The sequence below is a fragment of the Pristis pectinata genome, chromosome 5 (assembly GCF_009764475.1).
Source record: "Pristis pectinata isolate sPriPec2 chromosome 5, sPriPec2.1.pri, whole genome shotgun sequence".
Taxonomy (NCBI): domain Eukaryota; kingdom Metazoa; phylum Chordata; class Chondrichthyes; order Rhinopristiformes; family Pristidae; genus Pristis; species Pristis pectinata.
In genome coordinates, this window is record NC_067409.1 from 65,295,553 (window position 1) to 65,323,138 (window position 27,586).

At 40.0% G+C, this 27,586-nt stretch overlaps 1 protein-coding gene across 3 annotated transcripts in view; it reads left to right on the forward strand.

Moving 5' to 3' along the window:
- Positions 1-27,586, forward strand: part of LOC127570330 (histone deacetylase 9-like) — a 476,207-nt gene that overhangs the window by 299,629 nt on the left and 148,992 nt on the right. For all 3 annotated transcript variants that reach the window (XM_052015776.1, XM_052015777.1, XM_052015778.1), the window contains exons 6-7: positions 7,734-7,857; positions 14,835-14,956. In XM_052015776.1, the coding sequence (XP_051871736.1) occupies positions 7,734-7,857; positions 14,835-14,956 (246 nt within the window). The remainder of the gene's footprint in view (positions 1-7,733; positions 7,858-14,834; positions 14,957-27,586) is intronic.

A 27,586-nucleotide genomic window follows, 5' to 3' on the forward strand; every position in this document is an offset into this window, starting at 1 on the left:
ATTTTAATTGCTATTTCCTATCATTTTCCCTGATCTCTGAATTTTATAATCAATATTAAGAGTGATATGAACATGCTAATAGAGGTAAATGAAGATATTTGCCAGCTATATCCTGATAGCTCAGTTGGTAAATACACCACGTAGTGTGATACATTGTCTCAAATACTAAGGAGATCCAGGTTTTACCTCTAAAGTTGGCTTTAGCAGCTTTGGGCTGGGGAGGAGAAAAATAGTCAATATTCCTACTCTTAATTTCCAGATAATGATCTTATGGAGACTGGACAAGTAGAATTTTGAGGGTTTCTGAATGATTTTGACTGTTTACTCAGACTTTCCAGTGATCTTCCATCTGTTACAGCAGCTGAACAGGAAAACTGCAAGGATAAGTCTTATAGGGTCAGGCCTGGCTGTGATAATCCTCTATTGCTAAATAATTTCACAAGAAAGAAATTTAGCTATTTGAATACTTCTGTGATAAATCAGTCCATGGTAATATTATCATTAAATGATGATTTGACTCATGGCATTGCCATCTATTACAGGGCTGAAAGAGGAAATGCCTTGAGCACATTAGCAGCAGCCACAGTAATTTCTACCTTTTAAGTTAGCTGACACTCCACCATCTATCTCATTTGGAGAACAGACCAGCATTCCTGCAGCTAGAATTGTTTCTCTCTTTCAACTAAAACTAAGAGTGCAACTTTAAGATTTCGGGAAAAACAGGCAGCCTTCACAGTTTATCAGCTGTCATAAAAGTCTAGGAACTACATTTACCGAAAGGAAATTGTGCAACTTTCACTGAGACTATTACCTTCTGGATTAGGAACTCAAGTAGGTGATGCATCAGTCTTTCATCTATTACGAAAAGCATGAGTGATATCCTGTCACTGCTATTTTCATGCATGGATGTTGTGAAATAACTATAAAGTTAAGAAAAAAACAGTGAATTATAGGAAAAATGGAGAAATCAGTTCAGGCCATTATAAATACCTAAAAAGAGTGAGTTTGCCTTTCATTGTGAAAGAGGAAAAGGATGATAGTTAGTGTGCAGTTTTGAACTTACTTTTACCATTACTTTTTTGTGCAAACAAGGTTGGAGCATGGCAAAAGTTATTGAAACTCACCTCTGTCTTCCTGACAAAGACATATCCAATGAATATTTCCTACAGACCCTGAATTAGCTGCCCAGCTTCCCCGCTTGAATAGATAGCTGCTTTTCTATAATATTTAAACCTATGCGTTTAGCACCTAGGTGTAATGCTGGTCTTCCAGTAGTCAAACCATGTCCAGATCAACTCTCCCAATGATTGTTGTGAGTCAGGAAGGTGTGCAAATGTTCTATCTTTCAATTGTCCTGTGCATGGAATTACTTTTTAATGGGGAATTTCTTACTTGGCTCTGCAAAATTTCCCACCTAGTTCAACAAGCTGTCAATCAATGTCCCGAGAGTATGTGTGTTCACTTAAAAGTAGTCTGATCTGATCTGATCTTCCACTGACATTGTGAGACAGGCCCCTGCACACTGCCTGTCCAAACTTTAAAAAGGAAGAACAGTTTATTTAAAATCAAAACAAAGTGGTGGATGCATTCAATAGATCAGGCACCATCTGCGGAGAGAGAAACAGAGTTAACATTTCAGGTAATAGTCCTTCATTAAAGTTCTAATGAAGGGTCATTGACCTGAAACATCAACCCTGCTTCTCTTTTCACAGACGCTGCCCGTCCTGCCGAGTTTTTCCAGCACTTTCTGTTTTTATTTCATACTCCCAGCATCTACAGTTCTTTTTAAATTTCAATACATTTAATTAATTTAGTTTTCTAATACATGTGGAAAATATATATATAGTTGTAAATCAATTCCTTATCATTTTCTGCTTATTTTACTAAATCTGCAAAAGGCACCAGTTGACATTGTTGTTAACCCAAGAATCCTGGCAGTTCTGATGGAGTATCAGATACAAAACCCAATAAGATGTTAACAAATCCTTAATCTACCACTATCTGCTTCCTATTTTACTTTTATTCACGAAGTGCCTTGGCTGTTGGAAATAAACTTTGCTGACTGAAAATTATGAAAACCACCTAACGTAATGAAAGGAGCCTTCAGTTGTACAACATGGAACAAACTACAGTTCAGTGTGAGACATAATACAGTGATTCTGATATGTGAACAGTGCTTCCAGGAAACAATTTAACTACAAAACGGTTTCAAATGCCCTATCCTGGTACATATTTTCAGTCAGTACTCACTGGAAAAAGGTCAGTTTCTGACGCCAGCAAATGCAATTGTAAATAACTGTGTGACAACAGTAAAATCTTTAGATTTTGCGGTTGCTTCACTGCCTGAACTTTAAAAATACTCATCTATGTAGCACAGAAAAAGGAGAAACAATTGACAACTGCATCAGTGGGAAGCTTGTCTTTAGGGGACAATACATTTCTTTGAAGTTTCCGTGCTTGTTGAAAGGGGTCAGTACATAGATCCAATAGGAACCGACGTATTTCACCAGCACAATTTAATTTGGTGTTTGGTGTCTGGTTCACTCATTCCTAACATTAATTAGCTTCTAATTAATTGAAAGGATGTTTCTGTTTGACTAAGGCATTGTTGTTAAATTAATAACAGATTTGGCATTTTCAGAGTGCAACCGGAACCCCATTTGTGGGGAAAACACAAATAATAAATGGATTTCGTAGCAGTGTGATGGCAATAAAATCAAAGAACATGTGAGGTTTTTCTAAAGCCTAACTATATTTTGCCACTTAGTAGCTCCAACCAGCATGGTGATCTCTGATGTTTAATATAAAGGACACCCTTCCCTTTTCTAGTTATGCTGTCAAGAACAATTGGACATACTCTATTTATGCCACAAGACAATTAATATGCTGCACTTTCTTTCCAAATTAATTCATGTAAACAGCCCTTTAATTACCTAGTGATCTGAATGATAGTGGTTTCAAGGATCGCAACAAATAAACATAGAGGATGGCATTTAGTTATCCACACTGCTATGTTAGCTGATTTCAGCTGGGACAGTATTGGGGCATCTGCAGTTAGCTTCAGTTGTTCTTATGGAAGGCACAATGACTTTTCTAGTCCTAAATATTTCTAGGTTCCTGTAAAGAGTATATCAGTTCTCATTCCAGTGTTTTTTCTGGCCATATTGTATGTAAATATGGGTCAGGTAAGAGCAGGAGTAGACTCAGCTACAATGTCTCCAAGCATTCATGTAGCCTGCCAACATCCATCCCGGTTCACGAGTGAAAAACAACAATTTGGCTTGCACACAGGAAGGCTGTTAGCACTGGGGAACTCTAGCCAAGCAAGGAGAGGAGAAAAGGAAAAGGTTTCAAGGAGAACCAGTATAAAACTAGAAATGTCTTATATTAATCTATGTCATTGCCTTACCATGTATTGTAGTTGCAATCAGCAATCATTGCTTACAAATGCTGAAAGTAACAGGGATTAAGGAAATCAGAATATCAGCACATTAGTTACATTGCTCCTTTCATCTATTGTATCTTATATCTGTTAAAATTTCTGTTTATAATGGGGAGCAATCAAAGTTGGGATTGCTGGTGTCAATTTTTTTCATTCCCCCACTTTTCTGGTCCTTGCATCTATCAGCACGGTCAGTTGGCACCAGCCAGCTCCCTCACCACACCCCCCTTCCCCCCAACCCCCATGCATCTACTTATAATTCCAGCAGGTTGATCTGGGAGAATTGGCCATAAAATAATGAAGTCTCAGTAACAAGAAACCTCTCCACCAGTTACAGAGACAACACTATGTTGCCTTTCAGGATATCTGTTGCCATTTGAAATGATCCCCTTTTTTAAAGCTAACAGAACCTTCTTATTTAAATGAAGAGTGAAGTGGTGTTGGTGAACATGTCCAACACCCAACAAGTGGAATTAGAGTTCATTGAAAAACCCTCTCAAAATGATGATCAGGGAGATGTAGTAGGAAAGTTTAAACTTTAAACTTTATCTGTACAGCACAGTAACAGGGCCTTCTGGCCCAACGAGCCCACACCGCCCAATTACACCCGTGTTAACCCATACGTCTTTGGAATGTGGGAGAAAACCGGAGCACCCAGAGGAAATCCACGCAGTCGCAGGGAGAACGTACAAACTCCTTACAGACAGCGGCAGGAATTGAACACCGATCGCTGGTGCTGTAATAGCGTTACGCTAACCACTACGCTACCATGTGGAGGAAAAAAAACAGAATGACAGAAAAATACCAGTTTTACTTTATTTTTCCCTGTACCTGATGGACAAAATCCTGCTTTCCTGTGATCTCCTGGCTCCCAGCCGGTTTCATGTCAATAGGTCTCATGGTGCCCTGTCTCATTATTGAAATACCTGAATCCCAGACAAGCAGAGGTCAGATTCTGCGACATCAGACCTTTCATTTCACTGCTGGGGTCACCATTGATTTAAGCAGCTAAGTAGTTTGTTGAAGAGAGAGGTGTAATTCACTTTGCCAGGAAAGACTGGCGTAAAAACAGGGACCCCATTCATTTGAATAGTCTTGACATCCCTCTGGAGAAAGGTAAGTGCAGTTAATTGCTCCGCTTATTTCACATTATTTATTTAAATCTACTTGAATAGTTTTTAAATATATTTGACCGTAAATGATATTTAAAAACTATTCAAAAGCCTTGACAGCATTCATGGGAGCTGGGCCTCAGCAGAAGATGCCTGAAGCCAAATTACTTGCATCTTGGAGCCTGGTCCACCACATGGAACATCAATTGGGTGCAGAAGGTCAGCTTCTTCTGCCCTCCACATCTGGAATAAAGTGAATCTGGGTGGGCAGGGATGATAGGTAACGCACAAGGACAGTGGATCAAGTCCAGGATCACTTGAATACGGAAGGGCTGAACTTGCTGACTGGGCTTCTCGGGCCATTTCCACCAGGAGTCCAGCAGCAGATCAAAAACTTGTTGAATTGCCCCACATGAATCAGCCCAATGAACTTACATCAGGTTAGATTGGCACAGGAACAGCAAGTCTTTGCATTTGAATGGAGAAATACAGTTTAAGTAAGATTAGTAAGTATGAGGATTTAAATATTTAAGTGTTTGCAGTAATTCCATTTAAAAATAATGATTTTGCATTTTTTAAATTACATAATTAATTTTTAAAAAGTTTTTGTAAGTTGTTCAAAGGTAGTGAAGCTTTGACAAATAGCAATGTTAGGGGGCATTGATTTACTGTTTGTCAAAGACTTGCACGGCCCTGTATTTAGTTGAATGGTGATATAAGTAATGGGGGCTGTGAAGATGGGGGAGAGATGTGGGTCCACAAATAAATTGCCATGTCCTGCACACATGACTCCCACATGCCTCTGATATTATTGAAGGCAGGACAAAAAAATGCTCAAAGTAAGAAATTCTTCAGAGTTGCACTTGGCTTATTAGTAGAAACATGTAGAAGATATCACTGAAATCATGTTTGGAACTGTGCTTCAGTTGTCCTTTCATTGAGGTAACACAGGAGCAAGTATTTTGGCCCAGATAAGGCAAATAAATTAATAAGCTGCTAATACAAACCATTTTTGTGGAAAGATGGATGCAGGATCCTGGTGCAGATCCTAGCTCTCATACCATATCCCAGATTTTAAACCAAAATGCTTTGGGGCAGAGATGAGGGTTGGACCCGAGTTAGGGAGAATTAGGGTAAGGAATGGTATCCTTGCTGGGCAAAATAGTGGAATTTTGGCCTGAAGCTGGTAATTGTGAAAGGGGTTCCATTTGATCATGGGGTTGTGATCCAGATCATGAGGAAAAACTCAGGGGAAGCATATTTGATCCTCTTGGCTCCTAAATGGTGCTGAAAAAGAACTTGCCACTTTCACACTGCATTCCATACCTCTCTTAATCTGAGAGATATCTCAAAGTTCAAGAAATACAGCTGGTCAAAGTTTAATTTAAAGTCTGAAACAAGCAACCTCATTAAAATATTTAAATAAAAAGCCTCCTGCTGTGATTCCCAGTTCTTCCTGTACCTGGCTCCCTTCAGTCCTTTTACACCTCATGGCAGCTCCCCAGCTGCCTACACTGCACCTGCAGATAAATTGATTCTCATACCAGTTCCATCTTGGCATGATGCCAAGAGTTGCTCTTGGCTGCCATTCCCTATCCATTTACCATCAAAATGAAGTAGCTGCACCCATTATCTCACTCAAAATGGCAATGTATCAGGTGAGATCATAGGTTTCCCTCGTGCATTAAGGCCTAAATCACATAAATTTTTGTAAAGAGTCAGCTTTCTGGAAATAAACTCAGATAAGTTAACCTGGTAACTAGACCAGAAATGTGAACTGGGTAGCTGGCCACATGAGGGCTTAGGTTGTACATTACATAGATGTGGAGAGAAGATGATTTGGGTTTTCCCAGTTGAAGAGCCAGCACCTCAGCCCAGGCTGAACAGTAGCTGGAGGCCTGTGCATTATAAGTTTGGGGCTGGGAAACAGGCTACACATCTCACATTCCAAGCCTGATCCTTTTTCTGGTACTGAGTATTTCCTGAATCACTCTGACAACTAGATAGCAGTTCTGTGGAAGATTGACGGTTAGCTGTGGTGTGCACTCCAAAGTGTTCCCAACTTCTGCACCTGCACACAGCAGCATGGAGTTATGGACTGCACTGGGGATCAGATGTGGTCTATCTGATACTTGCACTCACCATTGAGTCTAGGGATTTTCCTATTAATGGGGTTGCTGACTGACATTTAAAGTAAAAATATAGTTAAAAATTTTCCATATTTTCACTGCATTTTTTGTGTTTAATTAATTAAACAATTGTTTAATGTGATTTTAATTGAAATAATTACATTAATTTTAAATCAACTCCAACTGTTTTTAAACATTCCTGCTAATTACGCATGTAAAAATGCAGCAAAGCAGGTCTGATAGCATGAGCCATCAAAGACCATTAGGATGCTATTGAAGACAGGAACCCAGGATGCGACTCCTAATGGCCTGGCTGCCACTCACATTCTGCTCCACCTCATGGTATGGCCAAGCCACGGGGCCTGGAGGTTGTCAGTGGCTGGACGGCTGTGGGTGTGTGGAGTGACTGTTGGAGGCAGGTCAGATCAAACGTGATCTGGCCTAATCTTTTTGATTTATTTTCAGTGCATGAATGTGTGTTAAATGTTAAATAAAGAGTGTTTTATATTTTTAAATACTTTTTTAGAATGTTGAAATAGGTCCTAAGTATTAATAAGTGTTTGTGAATAACAAAGGCACTAAAACTGACAGTTTTGACAGCTGTTGAGCCTGGAGTGGAGCAGAGCTGGGGCAAGTCCTGATGCCACGCTCTGCCATGCTGAAGTAGGGGACCTTGGTTCCCAGTGGAAGACTGCATCAGCAGTTCATGCTGGAGCAAATGACATGGGCCAGAACAACAGAAGAACTGCCCAAATATTATAACTGCTAATTCGAACAAGCTTCATGATTGCCTGATTTTAAATGTACCTCTTTGTCACTGTGCTTGAATAAACTTGAGAAGTTTTCCATTTGATGAGTCCAGTTAATATTTAGTATTTGAAGTAACATATTAGTGTTTCAACCATCTATGGTCACCAGTTCTTTCATTAAAATTCTGTGACTATACTGTGTTTGCAGCATAATTAAATGTAAGTTTTTTTTCCCCCAAGATCACTTTTGTTAAATGTGCTTCATTGTTTGCAACAAAAACTGAATGAGGTCTTTCTTCAGGTGCAGTGGCCAGTACTGAGGTGAAACAGAAGCTTCAGGAGTTCCTGCTGAGCAAGTCAGCCAAAGAGTCTCCAATGAGTGGACAGAACCATTGTCTACCACAGCATCCCAAGCTCTGGTACATGTATGTATCATCATCCAGCTAATAGCAATTAAGTTTTGCAGCAAAACTCCTGGCTTCATGAAGTGACAATATTAAATCCCAGGAAAGTAATTTCAGTTGTCCTTTATTCATCATTTTCTTTGTTTTACCTGTGCTCCATTTGGCCAAAACTTGACATTTGTCCCACAAACCTGATTAATATTGTGAGAGTAAGTTATTTTAATTCAGAGAAAGATAAAAACCCATTATATAATTGAACCATTTTCAGCGTCCCTTAACGAGACAAAGTTGTACTTAAACTGCTTTATTATATCTCTAAGGATGTCACAAAATGTTCACTTATGATGAATTACTTTGAAGAAACTGTGCAGTTAAATATGGCAGTCATTTTGCACTCAGAAATCCAAACTGATATGAAAGAAATTAATTCCTTTTATTTAATGTTGAGAGAGGAATGTTACCTGGACAACTCTTTGGTGCCAAGGCAAAATATATATAAGGCTGCCTGTAGTAGTTTTTTGGCTTCATCCACTTTTGTGGAACTGAATGTACAGAGGTGAGTAAAACTGGCAGCTTATATTCTTGTACATGTTTAGTGAAGGCATTTCTCTCCCCCATTGCCCTGTGCCCATTACCTTTTTTGACTAATACTACACTATCTTTAATACCTATTCAAATAACATCTCTAATAATATAACTTCAGTATTGCAGTGAGGTCTCCATTAAATAATAAAGAAGATTGCTATTAGTTGAACCAGGATGGGACTCAATCGCTATTTTAGTATCTCAATCCTAACCAATCCACAAGTATCTTTAAGAAATTGATAGTCCACTTGCTTCAGGATTGCTTCGACCATGTTCAAGGATTTGTCAGCAACCTAAATGAAAATGCCACAGCTGTCACCAACTTCATAAGAACATGCATGGATGAGTGTGTACCCACAAAAACATTCTGAGTCTTCCCCAACCAGAAGCCTTGGATGAACCAGGAGATCAACCTGCTGAGGGCTAGATCTAGGGTGTTTAGGGCTTGTGACCCAGAATCATATTAGAAGTCCAGGTACAACCTCCGGAAAGCCATTGCAAGTGCAAAGAGGCAATTTCGGACTAACCTGGAATCACAGATGGATGCTCGACAGCAGGGTTTGCACAATATAACTTCCTACAAGGCAAGATCCATCACTCCTGGATAAGCTCAATGCCTTTTTTGGCAGGCTTTGATAGGGAGAAGTATGACACACCCACACAAGCCCCCACATCTCTGGTTTACCCTGTAATTTCAGGCTCTGAGGCCAATATCCAGGCATTCTTCAGAAGGGTGAATCCATGAAAGGCGTCTGCTCCAGACGGCATACCTGGCCAAATACTAAAGATCTGTGTAGACCAACTGGCTAAAGTATTTACGGACATATTCAACTCTTGCTTCTGTGGTCTGAAGTCCCCACCTGCTTCAAAAAGGCATCAATTGTACCGGTGCCCAAGAAGAGTGTGGTGACCTGCCTCAATAACTACTGTAGCATTATCCAAATAACATCAGCTGTAAGGAAGTGCTTCGAGTGGTTGGTTACGGCGCAAATCAACTCCTGCCTCAGAGGTGACCTGGATCCGCTCCAATTTGCCGACTGCCACAACAGGTCAACAGCAGATCTGATTTCTCTGGCTCTTCACTCTGCTCTGGACCATCTGGACAAAAGGAACTTATACGTCAGGCTGCTGTCCATCAACTGCAGCTCGGTGTCCAACACAGTCCTCCCATCTGAACTCATCATCAAGCTTCAAGACCTGGGCGTCTGTACCTCCCTCTGCAACTGGATACTCAACTTCCTCATCGGCAGACCTCAATCAGTCAGGATTAGTAACAACATCTCCTCCTCGCTGATCATCAACACAGGTGCACCTCAAGGCTGTGTGCTTAGCCCCCTGCTCTGCTCCCTATACACACGTGATTACCTGACTAAGCACAGCTCCAATGCCATCTTCAAATTTGCCGATGACACTACTGTTGTTGAACAAATCACAGTTGGTGATGAGTCGGCTTACCGGTTGAGTGGTGCCACAACAACAACCTCTCGCTCAATGTCAGCAAAAACTAAAGAGCTGGTTGTTGACTTCAGGAAGGCAAAGGAGGGTGAACATGCGCCAGCCTACATTGGGGGATCGGTGGTGGAGAGAGTCAGCAGCTTTAAAATACCTGGGCATTAATATATCGGATGATCCGTCCTGGGCCCAGCACATAGATGCAATCATAAGGAAAGCCACCAGCATCTTTACTTTCTTAGGAAGTTAAGGAGGTTGGCTTGTCACTGAACACTCTAACATAATTCTACAGATGTACTGTTAAAAATATCCTGACTGGTTGCATCGTGGTCTGGTACGGCAATTCAAATGCGCAGAAACGTAAGAAGCTACAGAGAGTAGTGGACTCTGTCCAATACATCATGGGCACATCTACAGGAGGCACTGCCTCAAGAAGGCAATATGCATCATCAAATATCTCCACCATCCAGGCCATGCCATCTTTTCACAGCAACCATCGGGCAGGAGCTACAGAAGCCTGAAGTCCAACACCACCAGGTTCAAGAACAGCTACTTCCCTTCAACCATTTGATTCTTGAACCAACCGACAAAACCCTAATCACTACAGTTTAGCAACACTATGACCACTTTGATCACCTTGCACTAAAATGGACTCTTTTTTGTTCTAATTGTGTTCTTGCTTGTAAAAATTGTGAATAATTTATGTTTAATTTATGTTTTTCTTGTGAATGCTGCTTATATGATGCTATGTGCCTGTGCTGCTGATGCAAGTAAGTTTTTCATTGCACCTGTGCATACATATACTTGTGCATATGACAAACTCTGACTTTGACCACAGCAGCTTACAGTGCTAAGTCATTTTATGTCTAATTGTTTTTTCCTCTGCTTTTTGTTCTCACAAATTTTCTATCTCAGTGGCACAACCCTCTAAAGTGGGTGTGTTTTTGTTCGATGGCAAGTTAAAATTGGTTATATTTCACACCCACCTCCAATTTATCCATTGCTGCTATTTTAGTAGATGTGGGATAAGAGGCAGAAGTCTAATGCATTCTAGGGGATGGGTCGGTTAGTATTTTTTTCAATGAGAATGAGTACTTCTTTTATAATGTTTACTGATGTTATTAAATGTTATATAATTGTAATGTTAATTCTATTTCTTGTTCATGATGGTTAGGTTTGCCAGGTCTTGAAAACCCAATAGGTTAAAGGAGACAAGAAAGACCATATCTGTTAAGTAAGTGCGTGTACAGCACTGCTTGATGTTTCTTCCAGGCCCAATTATCTCAAGTTCAAGTTTATTATTATAGGCATTTATACCCAGTGTATAAATGCCATGAAAGTTAGCTTTTTGCAGCAGCAGCACCATATATTACAAATGTGACAAACATAAGTTAACATAGACCTAAATTAACATAAATTATACATAATTTACTTGGCAAAATAAACAAAAATAAACATAATGATGTTAGTGCAAATTGAGAGAAAAAATTAAATATAATCCAAGGTAATGTTAGGGTTCAGGCTGTTTGAAGAACCTGATGGCAGTGGAGAAGAAGTTGATGTTGAACGTTGAGGTTTGGGTCTTCAGGCTCCTGTACCTCCTGCATGATGGCAACATTGAGAAGAGGGTATGGCCTGGATGGTGGGGGATCTTAATAATGGATGTTGCCTTCCTGGAACCTCACCTCTTGTAGATGCCCTCAGTGGTGGGAGGAGCTGTACCCTTGATGAAACTGGCTGAGTCCACCACTCTCTGTAGCCTCTTGTGTTTCTGTGCTTTGGAGTTTCCATACTAGGCCATGATGCAACCTGTGGGAATTCTTTCCACTGTACATCTGTAGGAGTTTGTCAGAGTCTTTGATGACATGCCGAGTCTCCTTAAACTTCTGAGAAAGTAAAGATGATGGCACCCCTTCTTCAGGATTGCATCTATGTGTTGGGCCCAGGATAGATCGTCAGAGATGTTGACACCCGGGAAGTTGAAACTGCTCACCCTTTCCACCAGCAACCTTTCAATGAGGACTGGTGCGTATTCGCTTGACTTCCTCTTCCTAAAGCCCACAATCAGCCCCTTGGTTTTGCTGATGTTGAATGCAAGGTTGTAGTTATGACACCACACAACTACCTGACCTCTCTCACTCCTGTACGCCTGCTCTGTGATTCTGCCAACAAAAGTGGTGTCATTGACGAATTTGTAGATGGCATTGGAGCTGTGCTTAGCCATGCAGACGTAGGTATAGAGGGAATATAGAAGGGGGCTAAACACGCAGCCCTGAGGTGTGCCTATATTGATGGTTAGTGAGGAGGAGATGAAGTTTCCCATCCATACTGAATGTGGTCTCCTAGTGAGGAAGTCGAGGATCCCGTTGTAGACCGAGGTACAGAGGCCCAGGACTTGGAGCTTGACGATAAGTCTTGAGGGGATGATAGTGTTGAACATCAAGCTGTAGTCAATGAACAGCAGCTTGACGTACATGTTCTGGTTGTCCAGGTGGTCCAGAACAGAGTTGGGAGCCAGCAAGATAGCATCTGCTATAGACCTACTGTGGCAATAGGTGAATTGAAGCAGGTCCAGGTCCTTATTGAGGCAGGAGTTGATTTGAGCTATAACCAAACTCTTGAAGCACTTCTTTACAATGGTTGTAAGCATTGCCAGACAGTAGTCATTGAAGCAGGTCACCCTGCTCTTCTTGGGTATCAGTACAAACATTGCTATCTTGAAGCAAGTGGGAACTGCAGAAATGAGAGGTTGAAGATGTCCCTGAACACTCCAGCCAGTTGGTCAGTGCAGGTTTTTAGCACTCGACTAGGTATGCTGACAGGACCTGACGCCTTGCAAGGGTTCACCCTCCTGAAGGATGTTCTGTCTTCAGCCTCAGAAACTGAGATCACAGGGTTGTCAGGTGCTGTGGGGACTCGTGTTTCATTATTCTCCCTCCCAAAGTGTGCGTGAAAGGATTTAAGCTCATCAGGGAATGATACGCCATTGCTGTTTATGTTATTTGATCTCACCTTGTACAAAGTGATGGCTTGCAAGCCCTACCACAGCTGTTGAGTATCTGTTTGTGTCTCCAGCTTCATCCAGAATTGCCTCTTCGCTCTAGCATTAGCCTTCCTGAGGTCGTACATGGACTTGTAGGTGTCTGGATCATCAGTCCTGAATGCCACAGATCTAGCCCTCAGCAGACTACAAATCTCCTGGTTCATCCAGGGCTTCTAGTTTTGGAAGGCCCGATATTTTTTTGTTGGCACACACTTGTCCAGGGAGGTCTTAATGAAGTTGGTGACTACCGTGGCATGTTCATTCAGATTGGTTGATGAATCCTTGAATAGGGTCCAGTCCACCGATTCAAAGCAATCCTGCATACACTCCTCCACCTCACTTGACCATACCTTCATGGTCCTCTCCACTGGTTCCGCACTCTTCAGTCTCTGCTTGTATGCAGGAAGTAGAAGCATGGCCAGATGGTCAGATTTTCCAAAGAATTTACACAGTATACTGTCAGATCCCTCCTAATTGAAATTTCTCCAGACTCTCACCGCCACTGTTTGAGACACCTGATATCTACCCCACTAACTGTTCACTTCAATCACCAGAACCTCCCCCTATCCTTATCACAGACCTACCAACTGCAAAAATTGACAGTTTGTGAAAAGGTTCTGGATTTATATCGTGCTGAACCACATCTTTGGGACATTTGAAAGTACTAATGGGTTGGTTATCTTTGGGGTTCAGTCAGTCTTGCCATAACTGGTTTGCATACTTCCAGTTCCCGCTTTGAATAACTAGTAGATTGTTTTCAGTAGTTTTCATTTTTTGACTCCTCTGTAATGTACTGAGCTGAATTTTAACCTCAAAGGGGGATATGTTGAGATCAAGTGAGATGTTAGAGTATTATGTGTCTCATGCCTGACCCTAATTTGCCTCCATCCAGTCCAATTCTGGGTAGAGGTGGGATCAGCAGTCCCATGCTGTGGGTTGTCCATTTAAAAATGTATCCGGATGTACAGAGTTAATCTGAGCTGCCTGTGTTTCCCAGGCTTCCAGAAAGCAGGCTGCAGAAGCAAGGTGAAGACAGCTTAGAGGAGAAGGCATGTGTTTCCTTACGCAGTCCTGTAAGCAACTGCATACCTCCAACCCCTTAGGCACCCTCCTCCAGGTCATATCTCCAGCCGTCCTCCCTCAGTTCAGGAATTAGACCCTCCTCTAGTGCTCCAACAAGCAGCAGCATGTGAATGAGCTGTGGCCACAGTCTCCTCTGGAGTGTTCCCTGCCAGACTAGGAGCCAAGTCTGTCAATCAGGCTGGCTTCCGGTGGTGAGCCTGTCAAAGCAAAACTATGTAGACTGCGGAGTTGTAACTGAATTTAAAAGGAGATTAGATAAATTGTTTGGGAGAAAAGCACATGAAAGCATATGGATAAATGGTAATGAAAAGGGATTGATATAAATTACTTCACTTAAGTTGGCACCAAGGACTGACACAGGGCACACTGAATATCTTCCTTCCCTGCTGTCATTTCTGCACTCCCTTTATCTGATGCTGAGACAACTTTGAAACAGTCTGGAATGTTGTGCTGGAGACCTTTGAGTGAAGGTCAGGATTGAGACGAAAATTGTTTTTAGGCTGAACAGAAAGTCTGAGTTCAATTTCCTCAAATTTTAAATAGGTTGCAATCATCTCTTAGTTTGATCATAACCCATTTAATGTAAATGGAATATGAAAAATAGGAAGGATTGGAGCAAGAAAAGAACACACCATTAAATAATAGGAAAGGAAATATGCCATAAGTCTAACTCATGATAATCCAACTGGTTCATACTGATAGAAGTATATAACTGATACAGTAAAACTCTCTCAAACTCAATGTGAAATCAGTCACCTGCGAGATTGTATTTCGATTTTATTATAGAGCCTTTAACGTGATTGTATTCATGTACTGTTCATTGTATCTGTGGCAGGGGAGCCCACCATGCTTCACTGGACCAGACCTCACCACCCCAGAGTGGAATTTCTCCGTCTTACAATCAACCATTGCCAGGGATTCAGAACACAAAGGATGATTTCCCCCTGCGAAAAACTGGTCAGTCAGGAATCAGTTCTTACCATTTGATTTGAGAATTTTTTTTAATACAGCTGAAATATTTATTTTTGATCAGGATAAATATGTTACTCGCCAGGTGATGCTTTTGCACTGAGAAATCTATAAAATTTTATAAATAATTTGATGATTTTCCATTTGGCTGATATTTGCTGCCAACCTTTTCTCTAAGAGTAACATTGTTTTTTCAAGAGCTGTCTATTTATACCAGGAACAGGAAATATTGGACTGTAGGTCTTGATAGCATAAAGGATGAATAAAGTATGAAACCTTTATCTGAGAAATGATCTATTCCCATAGTGACATGCTGTTCTTTCCACTCTTATGGTTGATCTGCGAAGAAGTTTCCACCTTTGTTCCTTATTTCTTGCAATAAAACTTTGCATTTCACTCATTAAACTGCTCTTGAAGTAATGCCATGATCCATTGATTGCCACATAATTGCATCAGTTATAAATGGATATTTTCTTCTGATGCTAGTGTCTCACAGATGTATCTTTTTTATATTTTCTTGTTGAAAACTGATATTGACGAGACACCCGTCAGTGCTCTGTAGATAGTTGCTATTCATGTGATGGTACATAACAGTAAATTTTATTGAAAGTGACTGATCTTAGATTGTTTTAATCTAGTAGCTAGTGCAACAGGAAAGTTATTAATTCCCTCTGTGGTACTGAGGGATTGTGGTACAGATAGTTAAGTTTAACATATTTCCCTTCTATCCGACTTTGGAATCATACCAGTAATACAGACCCCAACTTTTGTAGTTTTAAATATTATTTTGATCATATTTTAATGAGGCATACTCTAAATAGTAAAAACTAAAATTAAAGCTTCGCACGCTTTCACTATGCAGTGTGGCCTAGAGTTACTTAGACTTAAAGATCTGTCTTTGGTTGCATGCACTAAGTTCATATTGCACCAATATGTGCACATTGAAGTCTGCTTATGAAACTGAAATCATTGGAACCAATTTTCCAAAATGGAGATCAACGCACATACACTATTACATTGCATGTTTATTGCACAGAACAGAGAATGAATTTATACCCTGAAATGTTTTCAGTCTGCACGATTAGCTGACAGTCTGAAGGGCTTGGAGACCTTGTCATTTCACATGTGTTTCTGAAGAAATGCATTAAAATATCTCCTGGTCATTATCTGTAGACTGCACTGGAGAATGCACATACAATTTTGTTAAAGAGAGCAATATAGATGATATCTGCCCTGCAGATTAAAGGCCAAGTTTCAGTTATGATGAGTCCAGTAGTTAATATTTACTGTCTGTGCTCACTCATGAACAATGAACATGTGGGCCTGCTGCCAGGGATAAGCTGATAAGTAGCAATTCCTTGTGATCATCTTTAGCAGCAGAGGGAAGGTTTGAGGTACAAGTCCTGACTTCATTATTGAACTTAATTTCATACTTAATACATGGCAGAAAATGTAAGAGTCCTACAACCTTTCTAATACACTGCAGTTAAAGAAATACAATTTCTTTGTTATCATTATCAGATTTTCTTCATACACCTTAATAATGTTTAAGTGTACTAAAGATTTTTGAGTGATTACTGTAATATTTCATTGTGATTTAATGAAGTCAGGAACAGTTCTTTGCCATAAGCTATAAACTCATTCTCTTTCGTGAGTCAGTCACTTTATGTGTTACCAAGAGCTGGTGGGGTAATTTTAACTGACAATGGCAATTAAAACCAGAAGAATGTATAATGAAGTTCTGAATCAATATTTCCTGTTTTATACCACTACCTAAATTCAGAAATACCATGATTCTCACATAAGCATTTAAAATAGAAACAAAAAGGATAATGGGAAAATTTAGCAAATTTTGGAAAGGCAGAACAAACTTATATAGCTTCATATGAGATCTCAAGGCACCTGAAAGAACTTGCATGCAACAGAATGAAATTGGAGCTCTTTTAGACAAATGTGGAAGCTTTTTTATTCACAATGGTGTCTCCTAAATAGCAATAAGATTCTTTGCATTGTTAATTTGCATTAAAGATATTAGTTGAGGGGAGAATGTTGGCCTGAATATTGATAGAACTCCCCTTCTCTAGAAACTCATCCCCAGTCAGTGGTACTAAACATGCCATAGAGTGGCAGTGGCTCATTCGATCTTCCTCCAATTCCAGACAGGCACTGGGCTTGGCAGCGGGAATCATACCGTGACTGCTGACAGGCCTAGACTGGGACTGACACCAAGCAACAGATAGACCTGGCACCCAGAATCACTTTGGGACTGGCATCAAGGAGGAGATGAGGCTTGGAACCTGCTACTCACTCAAGCCTGAATCTATATTCTGGGCCAGGTTTCTATACAGCTTAAAATTGCGATGTACCATACTGATGGCACAGGTCTGTTGCCCTGGTACAGTACACATGTTAAATGGCATGAGATCTGTGCCCACCAGTATCAGGTGCCAAAGTTTAGAGCTGGAAATGGATAGGGAGAGGGAAAACTTTTTAGATTGATGATGAAAGTTTTCTCTCACCACGGGTGCTGTCAGACCTGCTAAGTATTTCCAGCATTTCTGTTCTATTTCAAATTTAAAGCATCTACAGTTTTTTTTTGGGGGGGTACAGTATTCATGGGTACAACTCTGTTGTATAACACCAGGGTAAGGTACAGGCAGTTGCAGACCTGTAACTATAACAGATGCAGTGTGGGTGGATACCATTTAGGCACTGTAACATGTACGGTTGTAGTAGATCTGTCATCATATAGCATCACTGTACAGTACAGGCAGGCTCACGTCTGTCATTGTATAACAAAGGGATACAGCACTGTTGGATACAGGTTTCTTGTTGGCACCAACTGCAATTTCAAGGAGCTGTTTTATAGAACTGTTACAAGCATGATGCTCGGTAACATTCTTTAAATTACCACCCATTCTTCAATGTTTTATTCTTGTTAGAGATGGGCACATTTACATGAACTTGAGGGACCCCAGATAAGGACACTTTTTTGAAGCTGGACAGGGAGGAAATGTATCCAGCTTCCTGAATTAGTGAAGTGTGAAATGTTTGTCCTCTGACAAGAAGGTGTGAACGGTGTACATTTTGGGAAAAAAACTTAGCTTTTATATTTTTTTTGTATAGCCTGGAGTGGTGCCTTCAGAGTTTACCTCTGAATGTAATCATGCACTTTGAGATTTTGCAAGAAATTGTCAGATTTCGGGAATGGCTAACTGACAAATTCTGTATTCTATTTTCTTTTTGTTCTTTTGCTTCTGTAATATCATTTAATGAAGTGCTTACAGTAACAAGAGACAGTCTGGCCCATTGAGCCTTTGTTTCTAGGATCTTCTGGTATACAGTGAGGCTTGCATCTAAGCCCACAATCATGCACATATACAACCTGTCTCTTATTGTTTGAGTACAATGTTGGTAGCCCTATTCTGATTCAAAGTTGAGATTGCTCCTAATAAAGCCAAGCTGAGGTGGTTTGTAGGAAGAGTGATTTACGGAAGAAATTTTCTTCAAGTGTATGGATAATTTTACTTCTCAGTTGAAGAGCCTCACTTGCTGTTAGTGCATTTGGAAAACACAGATACATGAGATGAATGATGTCTGACCAGTCACTTAATCAGTTAGAATATCATGTGCCTGAATTTCAGTGATGTGCTCTTGAAGGACAGAACCTTTGCTTTCAGCTGTAAGATCAACACCTCCCCATAACTTTTCCTTTCCATGTGTAAACCAGGATGCAGCAGTATCTAAATATAATAAAATGATCACGAGGGCTGTGTCAAAGTACACAGTGATTCATCGTGCTTTGTAAGGTCATTATACTTCTTCAGTCAGTGCTAATTTATGGGGAAGAAAACATTTAGGGCATCTTCTAGTCTAGTGGGAATTGAATCATCACATTTTAAAAATAGTCATTTGCCATGTTTAGTTGCCATTACTCAATCTGACAGCTTCTGCATTGAAAAAATTATTATCATAACATACCATATTGAACACAAGTCAGTAGTCATAGACAAGCAGTTGGTGTCCAGAACCAAACCAAAGAGGGTAATTTTAATCCTCAAGAATGGGTGGGTCCGGTTCAAGTGTGAAGTAAAACTGCTATATTCCTGCCACTGTCTGTAAGGTGTTTGTACATTCTCCCCGTGACTGCGTGGGTTTCCTCCAGGTGCTCCGGTTTCCTCCCACATTCCAAAGACGTACGGGTTAGGAAGTTGTGGGCATGCTATGTTGGCAGCAGAAGCGGGCGACACTTGCGGGCTGCCCCAGAACACTCTACGCAAAAGATGCATTTCACTGTGTGTTTCGATGTACATGTGACTAATAAAGATATCTATATGTTTCAAACCTATCCTCAACCTGTTTCTTCTGGCTTTAGCCAATGTGGATGGAAGGGCAGGCTGACAATCTATTGATAGGGTTCAGTCACTGAAATTCTATCTTGCTTTCATGATAATTGATGTTAGCTGGGTTTCTCGTTTTATATATACTTTAAGTAAATTTACAGAACTGCTTGTGAATTACAAGGAGCAGGAATATTTTCTCAATGCCCAATAAGTTGAACTCTCAATCTGTCCCATTACCTCAGCCTCCTCTCAGTCCCTGTGATCATCAACATCCCAATTCTGATCTCAGACTCTCTTCTTCCCCATCAACCATACCTCCTGACCCAAGCCTCAAAGTAAATATTGGAGTTTGGGTCTAATTAGTTATTTACTTTAGTAAGTGTTTGCAACCTTCCTTTATTTAGACTTTGTTATGGTGTGAGTTCACCTTTAGCTTCAAAAGTTATTTCTCCTTTTCTTTCACATCACTAGCCACACTTTTCCACATCAGCCCAATGCTCACTCACAACCATTTTCCAGCAGGGATCAATGAATAGCAATTAAGAAATGGAACCTTGGCTTGATTTTCACACCCCTAGTCCACGTTTAATGATGTCAGTTTTGTTAGCCCACTCCTCCACTGAACTCAACTCATCACAGCAGAGATCAGAAGTCCAACCTGGAACCTTTGGCCTTTATAGCTGTGTTTAAACCCACAACATGCTCAGGGAGGAACTTAGATTAAACTGAGATGTAAAGCAACATTTTACAAGAATAACTATAGAGTATAATTAGTTCATATTCCACCTGGCTATATAAGCAAAAATATTTCTTAACTGCGTAATCACTTCTCATTAGTAAGATTAAGTATTATGTAATAAACATCTCTTTGGAAAAATACAAGATATAATTAATATCTGCAGCACTTGACCTAAATTGATCTAACAATTTTTCAAGGACACAATTAAATAATCTATGGATTTATTTTCCTTTCCTGTCCTAGCTTTGCCACTAGATGAGTGACACACCTGAAGTATTTGACCTTGAGGCTGTATTAAGCTGAGTTTAATACCACAATAAATATTCGGGAAAAGTTTTCAGCCTGAAAATAGTGTTAGAAAACATTTCATGAATAGTGATGCCTTGTTTGCTCCTGCATCTGTAAGAATTTGATTGAAAAAATTGCCTTTTTCAAGTTGTAGCCCACTTTCAGTATATAAATCACAGGTACCATCAGACTCAAGGACAGCTTCTATCTCACTGTTATCAGACTCTTGAACGGACCTCTCATACGCTAAAAGATGAATTCTTGATCTCCCAATCTACTTCACTGTGGTCCTTTCACTTTATTTGTCCACCTGCACTGCACATTCTCTGTAACTGAGACACTATATTCTGCATTCTGTTTTCTTTTACTTACCTTGATGTAATTATGTATGGCATGATCTGTCTAGATGGCATGCAAAACAAAAGGTTTTCAGTGTATCTCATACATGTGACAATAATGAACCAACCAATCCAATACAGAGGACCATAATTATCATGTTAGGCCATAATCTGAATGTGAGTTGTCCACTCTTCAGCTGTTTCGGAATTTATCCTTGTTACATGGCACCAATATTGCGATAATGTAAGTGCATTGTGCAGTGCCTTTGAAATGTTCTCCAATGAAACTGATGGAATGAATTTTGGAAGCTGAGTAGGAAGTGCTGATACTACCATAAAGCATGTTTGGCACGATCAACTGGAATGAATTCCTAGGCAAACCTGTTTTACTGGTGATAGAGCTGAAAATGCCTCAGAATAGTACAATTTTTAAAATTATTGATTTAAAAATAACTTATAAGTTACAACTCTGGGGCTATTTCAACCCTATTGCCAATAATGCTGAACCTTTCCAAGCCCCACATTTTTCTCAGATCTAGGTGTTCTTGGTGCCTGCAGACCCAACCTTTGGCCCACCTGAATTCTTGTGATGACCTGAATTTGGCTCGCTACATCACCGTGCCTTAGGGCCAAACAACTCATTGACTCCTGGACCTTTTACTGGATTTAGGGTGGGTAGGTGATGGGCTGCCTCTGGAGTTCTGCTAGTTGGACTCAGTGATAAAAGTGCTTGAACCTGTCATGTTATGAATTTAGTCAATCTGAGATGTATTTGTAGTGCATCCATAGACTCCATCTTGGACACCTAACATTGTCACTAGTAAAAGAGACACGAAATTCAGTACTTCCACCAAATCTCAACCATCAGTTTTTTTTGCAAGGTTCTCAAACATTATTGAATTACAAGATCATTGATCAGTTATATATTATGAACATATAGCCAAGATGACTGGATTTAGTTGAGTGGAATAATGAACTTTGTGTAAATAATTTACTCAGGCAAGGATTTTACCTGTGTACTTTTGGCCATGTATTCGGAAGAAGGGAGCATATTGCAACTATATTCTTAATAAATTTTTCATTTCTGGTTTGACATTCCCATAGTTTTTTATAGTAGGCAATCTGTCAGATTAAAACACTAACACTGATAACTGTCATTGCACCCACAAGTTTAGGACCACTGCCAAATGTTCACTTTTGGTATAACACTAGGAGTAACTTCTGGCTCCACACAAGTGAAGTTAAATATGAAAATCCAGAAACTGTGATTCCCTGTCTTCAACAGAATGATTTGAAATGAACTTCAAATGTTAATGTATTCTCAATATCAGAAACGTTGAAAATTCTAAACCTTCTTTGATCTGGATTGACAGGGTCTTTAATTATGTTGACCAAACACTGGCACTAAAATTCAAATGTTACAAGTGGAAAGTCCCATTCCATCAGAATAATATTTAAACATTGCATGATATGTGGAATAACAAAAAAAATCTTTTGAAGTTCATAGTTTCATTTGTCGCTTAACCTAATTGCAGCTATATTCATTTCAATACCTGTACAATGGTTAAAATGTGAGTTATGATTCCTTCTTTTTACTTCCTGCTTTGCTGCCAGTAAGAGTTTATGATCTGATTAGCACATTAGTTTGCATGCTCTTTGTACTATGGCTGGACACCACAGGTGGCGCCAAACTCAAAGGCATGTCAGAATTGAGGAAATGGATGTTTTTGAGCTGATTAAGTCTTTGTGGGCAATTTTTTCAAGATCAGTAGCAAATATCGTCCTTTCGGCATTGACTACAGCAACTACACCAATGTCAAAATAGACCATGGAAAGAATATTAAATGTTCCCTAGGTTCCCTGATTAAATAAAAGCATGCACATTCTATATATAATTTTTGCATAAATACTGTTGTAAAGGGCTAATTAAAAGCAGATCACTGTATGTAAACTGAATAAGTATTTACTACAATGTGCATATTTTTGCCACAGCAGAACAGACCAGCAATTGCTCCACTATAAGCAGTCTTGTATATAACATGCCTTTAAGAAACAAATTGGAACTTTGTTTAAAAAAAAGTGTCAATGGAATTTACAAGGAGTTTGTTAATATCAAGTGTTCACATAAGTGGTTTTACTGGAATAGCAGTCAATTCTAGTTTAGCGTTTTGCTATATCTGTGCTTTTCATATGAGCTAAATGACGAGACAGAATTGTGCTGGACTGATGTGGGCAGCATTAGACAAGAGCTACGTAAAAGGTTAATGAAAAGACCAGAGCGCTTTAATTGTTTGCAGATGAGGCCACAATGAAGCATATGAGTTTGCGATCAACACATTACAGAGTGCTGCGCATAGCAATAGCATGAGCCATAGTTTACGTTACATGTCACTTGAAAAAAAACAAATGGGTTCTAACCCTATGTCCTTGGATCGATAACCTTATTGGTCCTGTGTCAGCTGACCTCTTGTCCTAAAGTTTTTCCAGGAAGAGCAACAGGAACAAGGATGACACATGCCAAATGACCCTAAACTAGCGAGATGACCATACTGCTTTGCCCAGACTCTTGGGACTACAAAGAGCCTGTGGCATCTCCACGGGACCATTTCTTGATGACTTGTCACAAGAACACCCACAGTATTGGCCAGACTCTTTGGCTGGACTTTAGGGTGACCTTTAACACAATGGCAAGCTGTTTCCCTTCCCTCCCCCCAGGCTAAAATTTGGCCTCCCCCAAAACCATAGGATAATCTGGCATTTGTACATAAATTCCCATCATCTTAGTTAGTCAAAACCAGACTGATATAACTAATCTTCTAATTGCCATCACAAAAAAATCATATCATGAGTCTTGTTAATATTTTAGTTCTATTTTTAATAAAAGTTGCCCCTTACTGCTCCACTGGTCTGAATAATAACACCAACTAGCACATCATTATTTATCAAACACGGAGAAACATTAGAGCAACCCTGATGACATACCCCTCTGTTTTTTATCAGTCCAAGGGCTATCAGAATACAGCTGTTGAGTGATGAGTTAAAATGAGGCCTGGCGGTTTAAGTTTGGATAATAATATCCCTACTGGTGATAATGTACGATACAGGTTTGAAGAAGTGCCATAATGTGTATCGAAGTTGATTGCCACACAAGATACTAGAATTATTATTTTAATCCTTTCCTGCCACATGAACTTAATAATACTAGGTACAAATTGACACAGCTGCAGAAATGTGCCACTGTTTTTATCTTAAGACCAGTATTTCAAATGAAATGGTTCAAGTGCCCAAAGGGACAAAACTATAATGGCACATCATCCCTTTAAAATATATTTTTTATGCATTTTCCTTCAGCAACTCTGGGGAACAGCATTCCCTGTGGTTACTGCAGCTGTTCTCCCTCTCACAAGAATAATGAGGTTTTGGTGATGTTAAACGGCACAGGCCACATTCAGTCTTTGTGTCACCTGATGCTCTGGCATCAACAAATGAAACTCAGCCTATATATTGTTTCCTCCAGGAGCAGAAAATCTGTTGGATTTATGCTCCTGTTATACCAGACAGTCACATCTAATATAAATTGCCTGTGATCAAAGTGGCAAAGTATTTTTAGCAAAGCATCAATAAACTGAGAGTCTGAGTCAGAAGGTCAATATTATTCTGTCTGCTTCTTTTTCAAAGAAATAACAAAATGAAGGCATATGATGTTTACAGTGAAGAATAAACTAGAAAAGACTGTCAGTCTTAGAAGATATGATTGTTGATAGATGTTGGGGCACTACAGAAATCAAAGGATATGGGATATGGCAGGTAAGAGGAGCTGACTGAGGAGCTCAACCACTCACTTTTGTAACTGTGGAGCAGGCCAGAGAGGCCATACAGTCTCCTTCTCTTACTTGTGTAATCTCTGCCTAATTGGGGATTGGTTGACATGTTTTACATTTTATTATAAAGTGCACAGCAATATCCATTTGGGTCCATTCAGCCATATTCTCCATCTCCTGCTCTATCTGGCATGATAGGTAACATGGAGAAATAGATTTATGGAATTGTGAGTAAACCACATTGTCTGCTGTCTCCACATCTCTCAAACCAGCCATCCTTCCTGATTTTATTTTTATTCCAAGGTAACGCCATTTAAAACAAAATCATTATTTAACAAAGTCACATTATGTGTATAAGGAAAGAGAGCAATGGCATAATATGCTCTGCATGACATTACCCTACACTAACATTGTGTGCCTGGTGGTGTGCAAGACTTCCATTTCCTTTAAGTTCAACATGTAGAGCTGATGCAACTAGTCCAGCAACCTGTGCTCAATCCAAACCTCAGTGCTGTCGGCGTACAGTTTGCGTGTTCTCTTTGTGACTGTGGGGGTTTCCCCAGGTGCTCCAATTTCCTACCACATACCAAAGGCATGTGACTGGGTGGGTTAATTGGCCACTGTGAGTTGCCCATCGTGTGTAGATGTATGGTAGAGTTTGGGAGGTGCTGGTGGAAATGCAGGAAGAATAGAAGTGGAATTAGTGTAGGATGAGTGTAGATGGTTGGCACAAACTTGGTGGGCCAAAGGACCTGTTTCTATACTGTAAGACTCCATGATCAGGCAGTAAAATTAAGTTTAAACATGAAGATTACAGCTGATAATATGAGCAGACAAACTACTCAATTGTCTCTCATTCTTCTGTCAGGTGTGTTAATTTGGACATTAATAACTGTCAATATCTCCATTTAGAAAGAGAGTCATTGAGACATAGAGCTGTACAGCACAGAGGTGGGTCCTTTGGCCAACACATCCATGCCGACTGTACTGCCGATCTACACTAACCCTATTTGCCTGCATTAGATTCATATCACTCTACTTCTTTCCTATCCAAGTATCTGTCCAAATGCCTTTTAAACATTGTAATTGTATCTGTGTCTACCACCTCCTCTGGCAGTTCATTCCATATAACCACCACTCTCTGTGTGAAAAAACTTGTCCCTCAGATCTCCTTTAAATTTCTCCCCTTTCACCTTAACCAATGACCTCTATTTTTAGACTCCCCTACCCTGGGGAGAAAAAAAACTATGATGATCTATCCTATCTGTGCCTCTCATAACCTTATATACCTCTCTAAGATCACCCTACAAATTACTATGCACCAGTGAGAACAAACCCAGCCTATCCAATCTCTCCTTGGAGCAGAGAAATTCCACATAAATAAACATAAAGTTCGGCAGAGCTCACAACAGTGATTTCCACCCTTTTGATGCACAAAAGCCATCAAGCTATAGTCAACATTGCCTTAAGTTAGCTGAACAGTATAGAGATGTTGCAATTGACCTCAGCATTCCTCAGCAATGGAGGGGGTAAATCATAGAGACATACACCACAGAAACTGGCCTTTCAGTCCAACATAAAGTCACATCATAAAGAGAGATACAGCTTGGAAACTCACCACCCAGCACCCATTTACACTTATCCTATGTTAATCAGATTGTTTATTATCCCCACACTCTCATCAACTCCCCTCAGATTCTACCACTCATCTGAACACTGAAGGGGGGGGGGGGGTGGCGGGTGGTAGTGGATTTACAATGGCCAATTAACCTACCAACCTGCACGTCTTTGACATGTGGGAAAAAAGTGGAGCACCTGAAGGAAACCCATGTGGTCACAGGGAGAACACACAAAGTCCAGGCAGACAGCACCCGAGGTCAGGATTGAACTGGACCTCTGGTGCTGTGCGGCAGCCACTCTGCTGGTCTGCCACTGTGCCATGAGTGTCCATGCTGACCATTGTACTGATCTGCACTTACCCCTTTTTTCTACATTTCACCTAGTGTTCCTACTTCTGGTATCCAGTGATCTTTCAGGAAGCATGTACAGTAGGTTGGATAAATGCAAGATCAAGCTCAAAAGTGATGCCTCTCTGCCCAAGCCTCCCCACTTTTAAAGGTGTGTCCAATAGGCAGAATTGCTGCTGTCATAATTTAAAATGTCATTTGAAGAATCTGATTTGGGAAAGGTGAGAAGATGGATGACTCCTGTGAACCATTTCCTATTGTGGTTCTGTGAGTTTGGATAAGGCACTAAAGTAAAAGAGCTGTAAAGTTCAGCAATGATTATGACAAAGCTGATTTCTGTAATAAGCTGGTATGAACTTTAATAGGACCTATATATATTCCCAAATCTGCCAAGACTTGCCCATTAGTAAAATTGAACAGGACTCTTATAAATCAGCATCCCCTTCTTTTTCTGTAGGTTTGGAAAACCTATTAAACACCATTAAGGCTGGAAGAAAAAGAAAAGAAAAGCCTTGCGGATTCTGGGCGGCTCATAACCATGTCATCAGTCACAAATGTTCTCTTTAATTTTCTCTTGGGGAAGTAGTAGAACCAAAAATGATACCTCCTGTTGCCTTTTACTATTACAAATTATAGTCATGCTCAAGTTTTGCTTAATTCTACTGTGCACTGAAGGAAATAGCTTTTAAATCCTTTTTGCTTAACATCACATTGAATTACAGTGACACACATTCGTGCCTGTTAAACTGATCTACTGTATAACAAGATGTATAATATATGGTAATTAGTGTAGAATGTGTAAGGTAAGATTTCCCATGCATGTATGCTGTGAAATGGCTTTAGACTTTATTTTCATTTAATGAGTGGGGCTTTATCTGAAACTATTTATGTGTTTATTGTGGTTGTTTCATTTAATCTACCTCATTGCCATCAGCATCAATGTAATAATTAGATTTAAATTAACTTTTAGTGCTTGCTTTCCTTTTAGTCTTTCCTTATTCTGTGGGCTTCCTCCATTGACCTGCCATTGGTGCTGTTTGAGTGCCACTCATTCTGCTATCAATGAAAATGTGGAAGAGGGAGAATTCAATCCAACTCCATGAAAGTGTTGACTAACAAAGG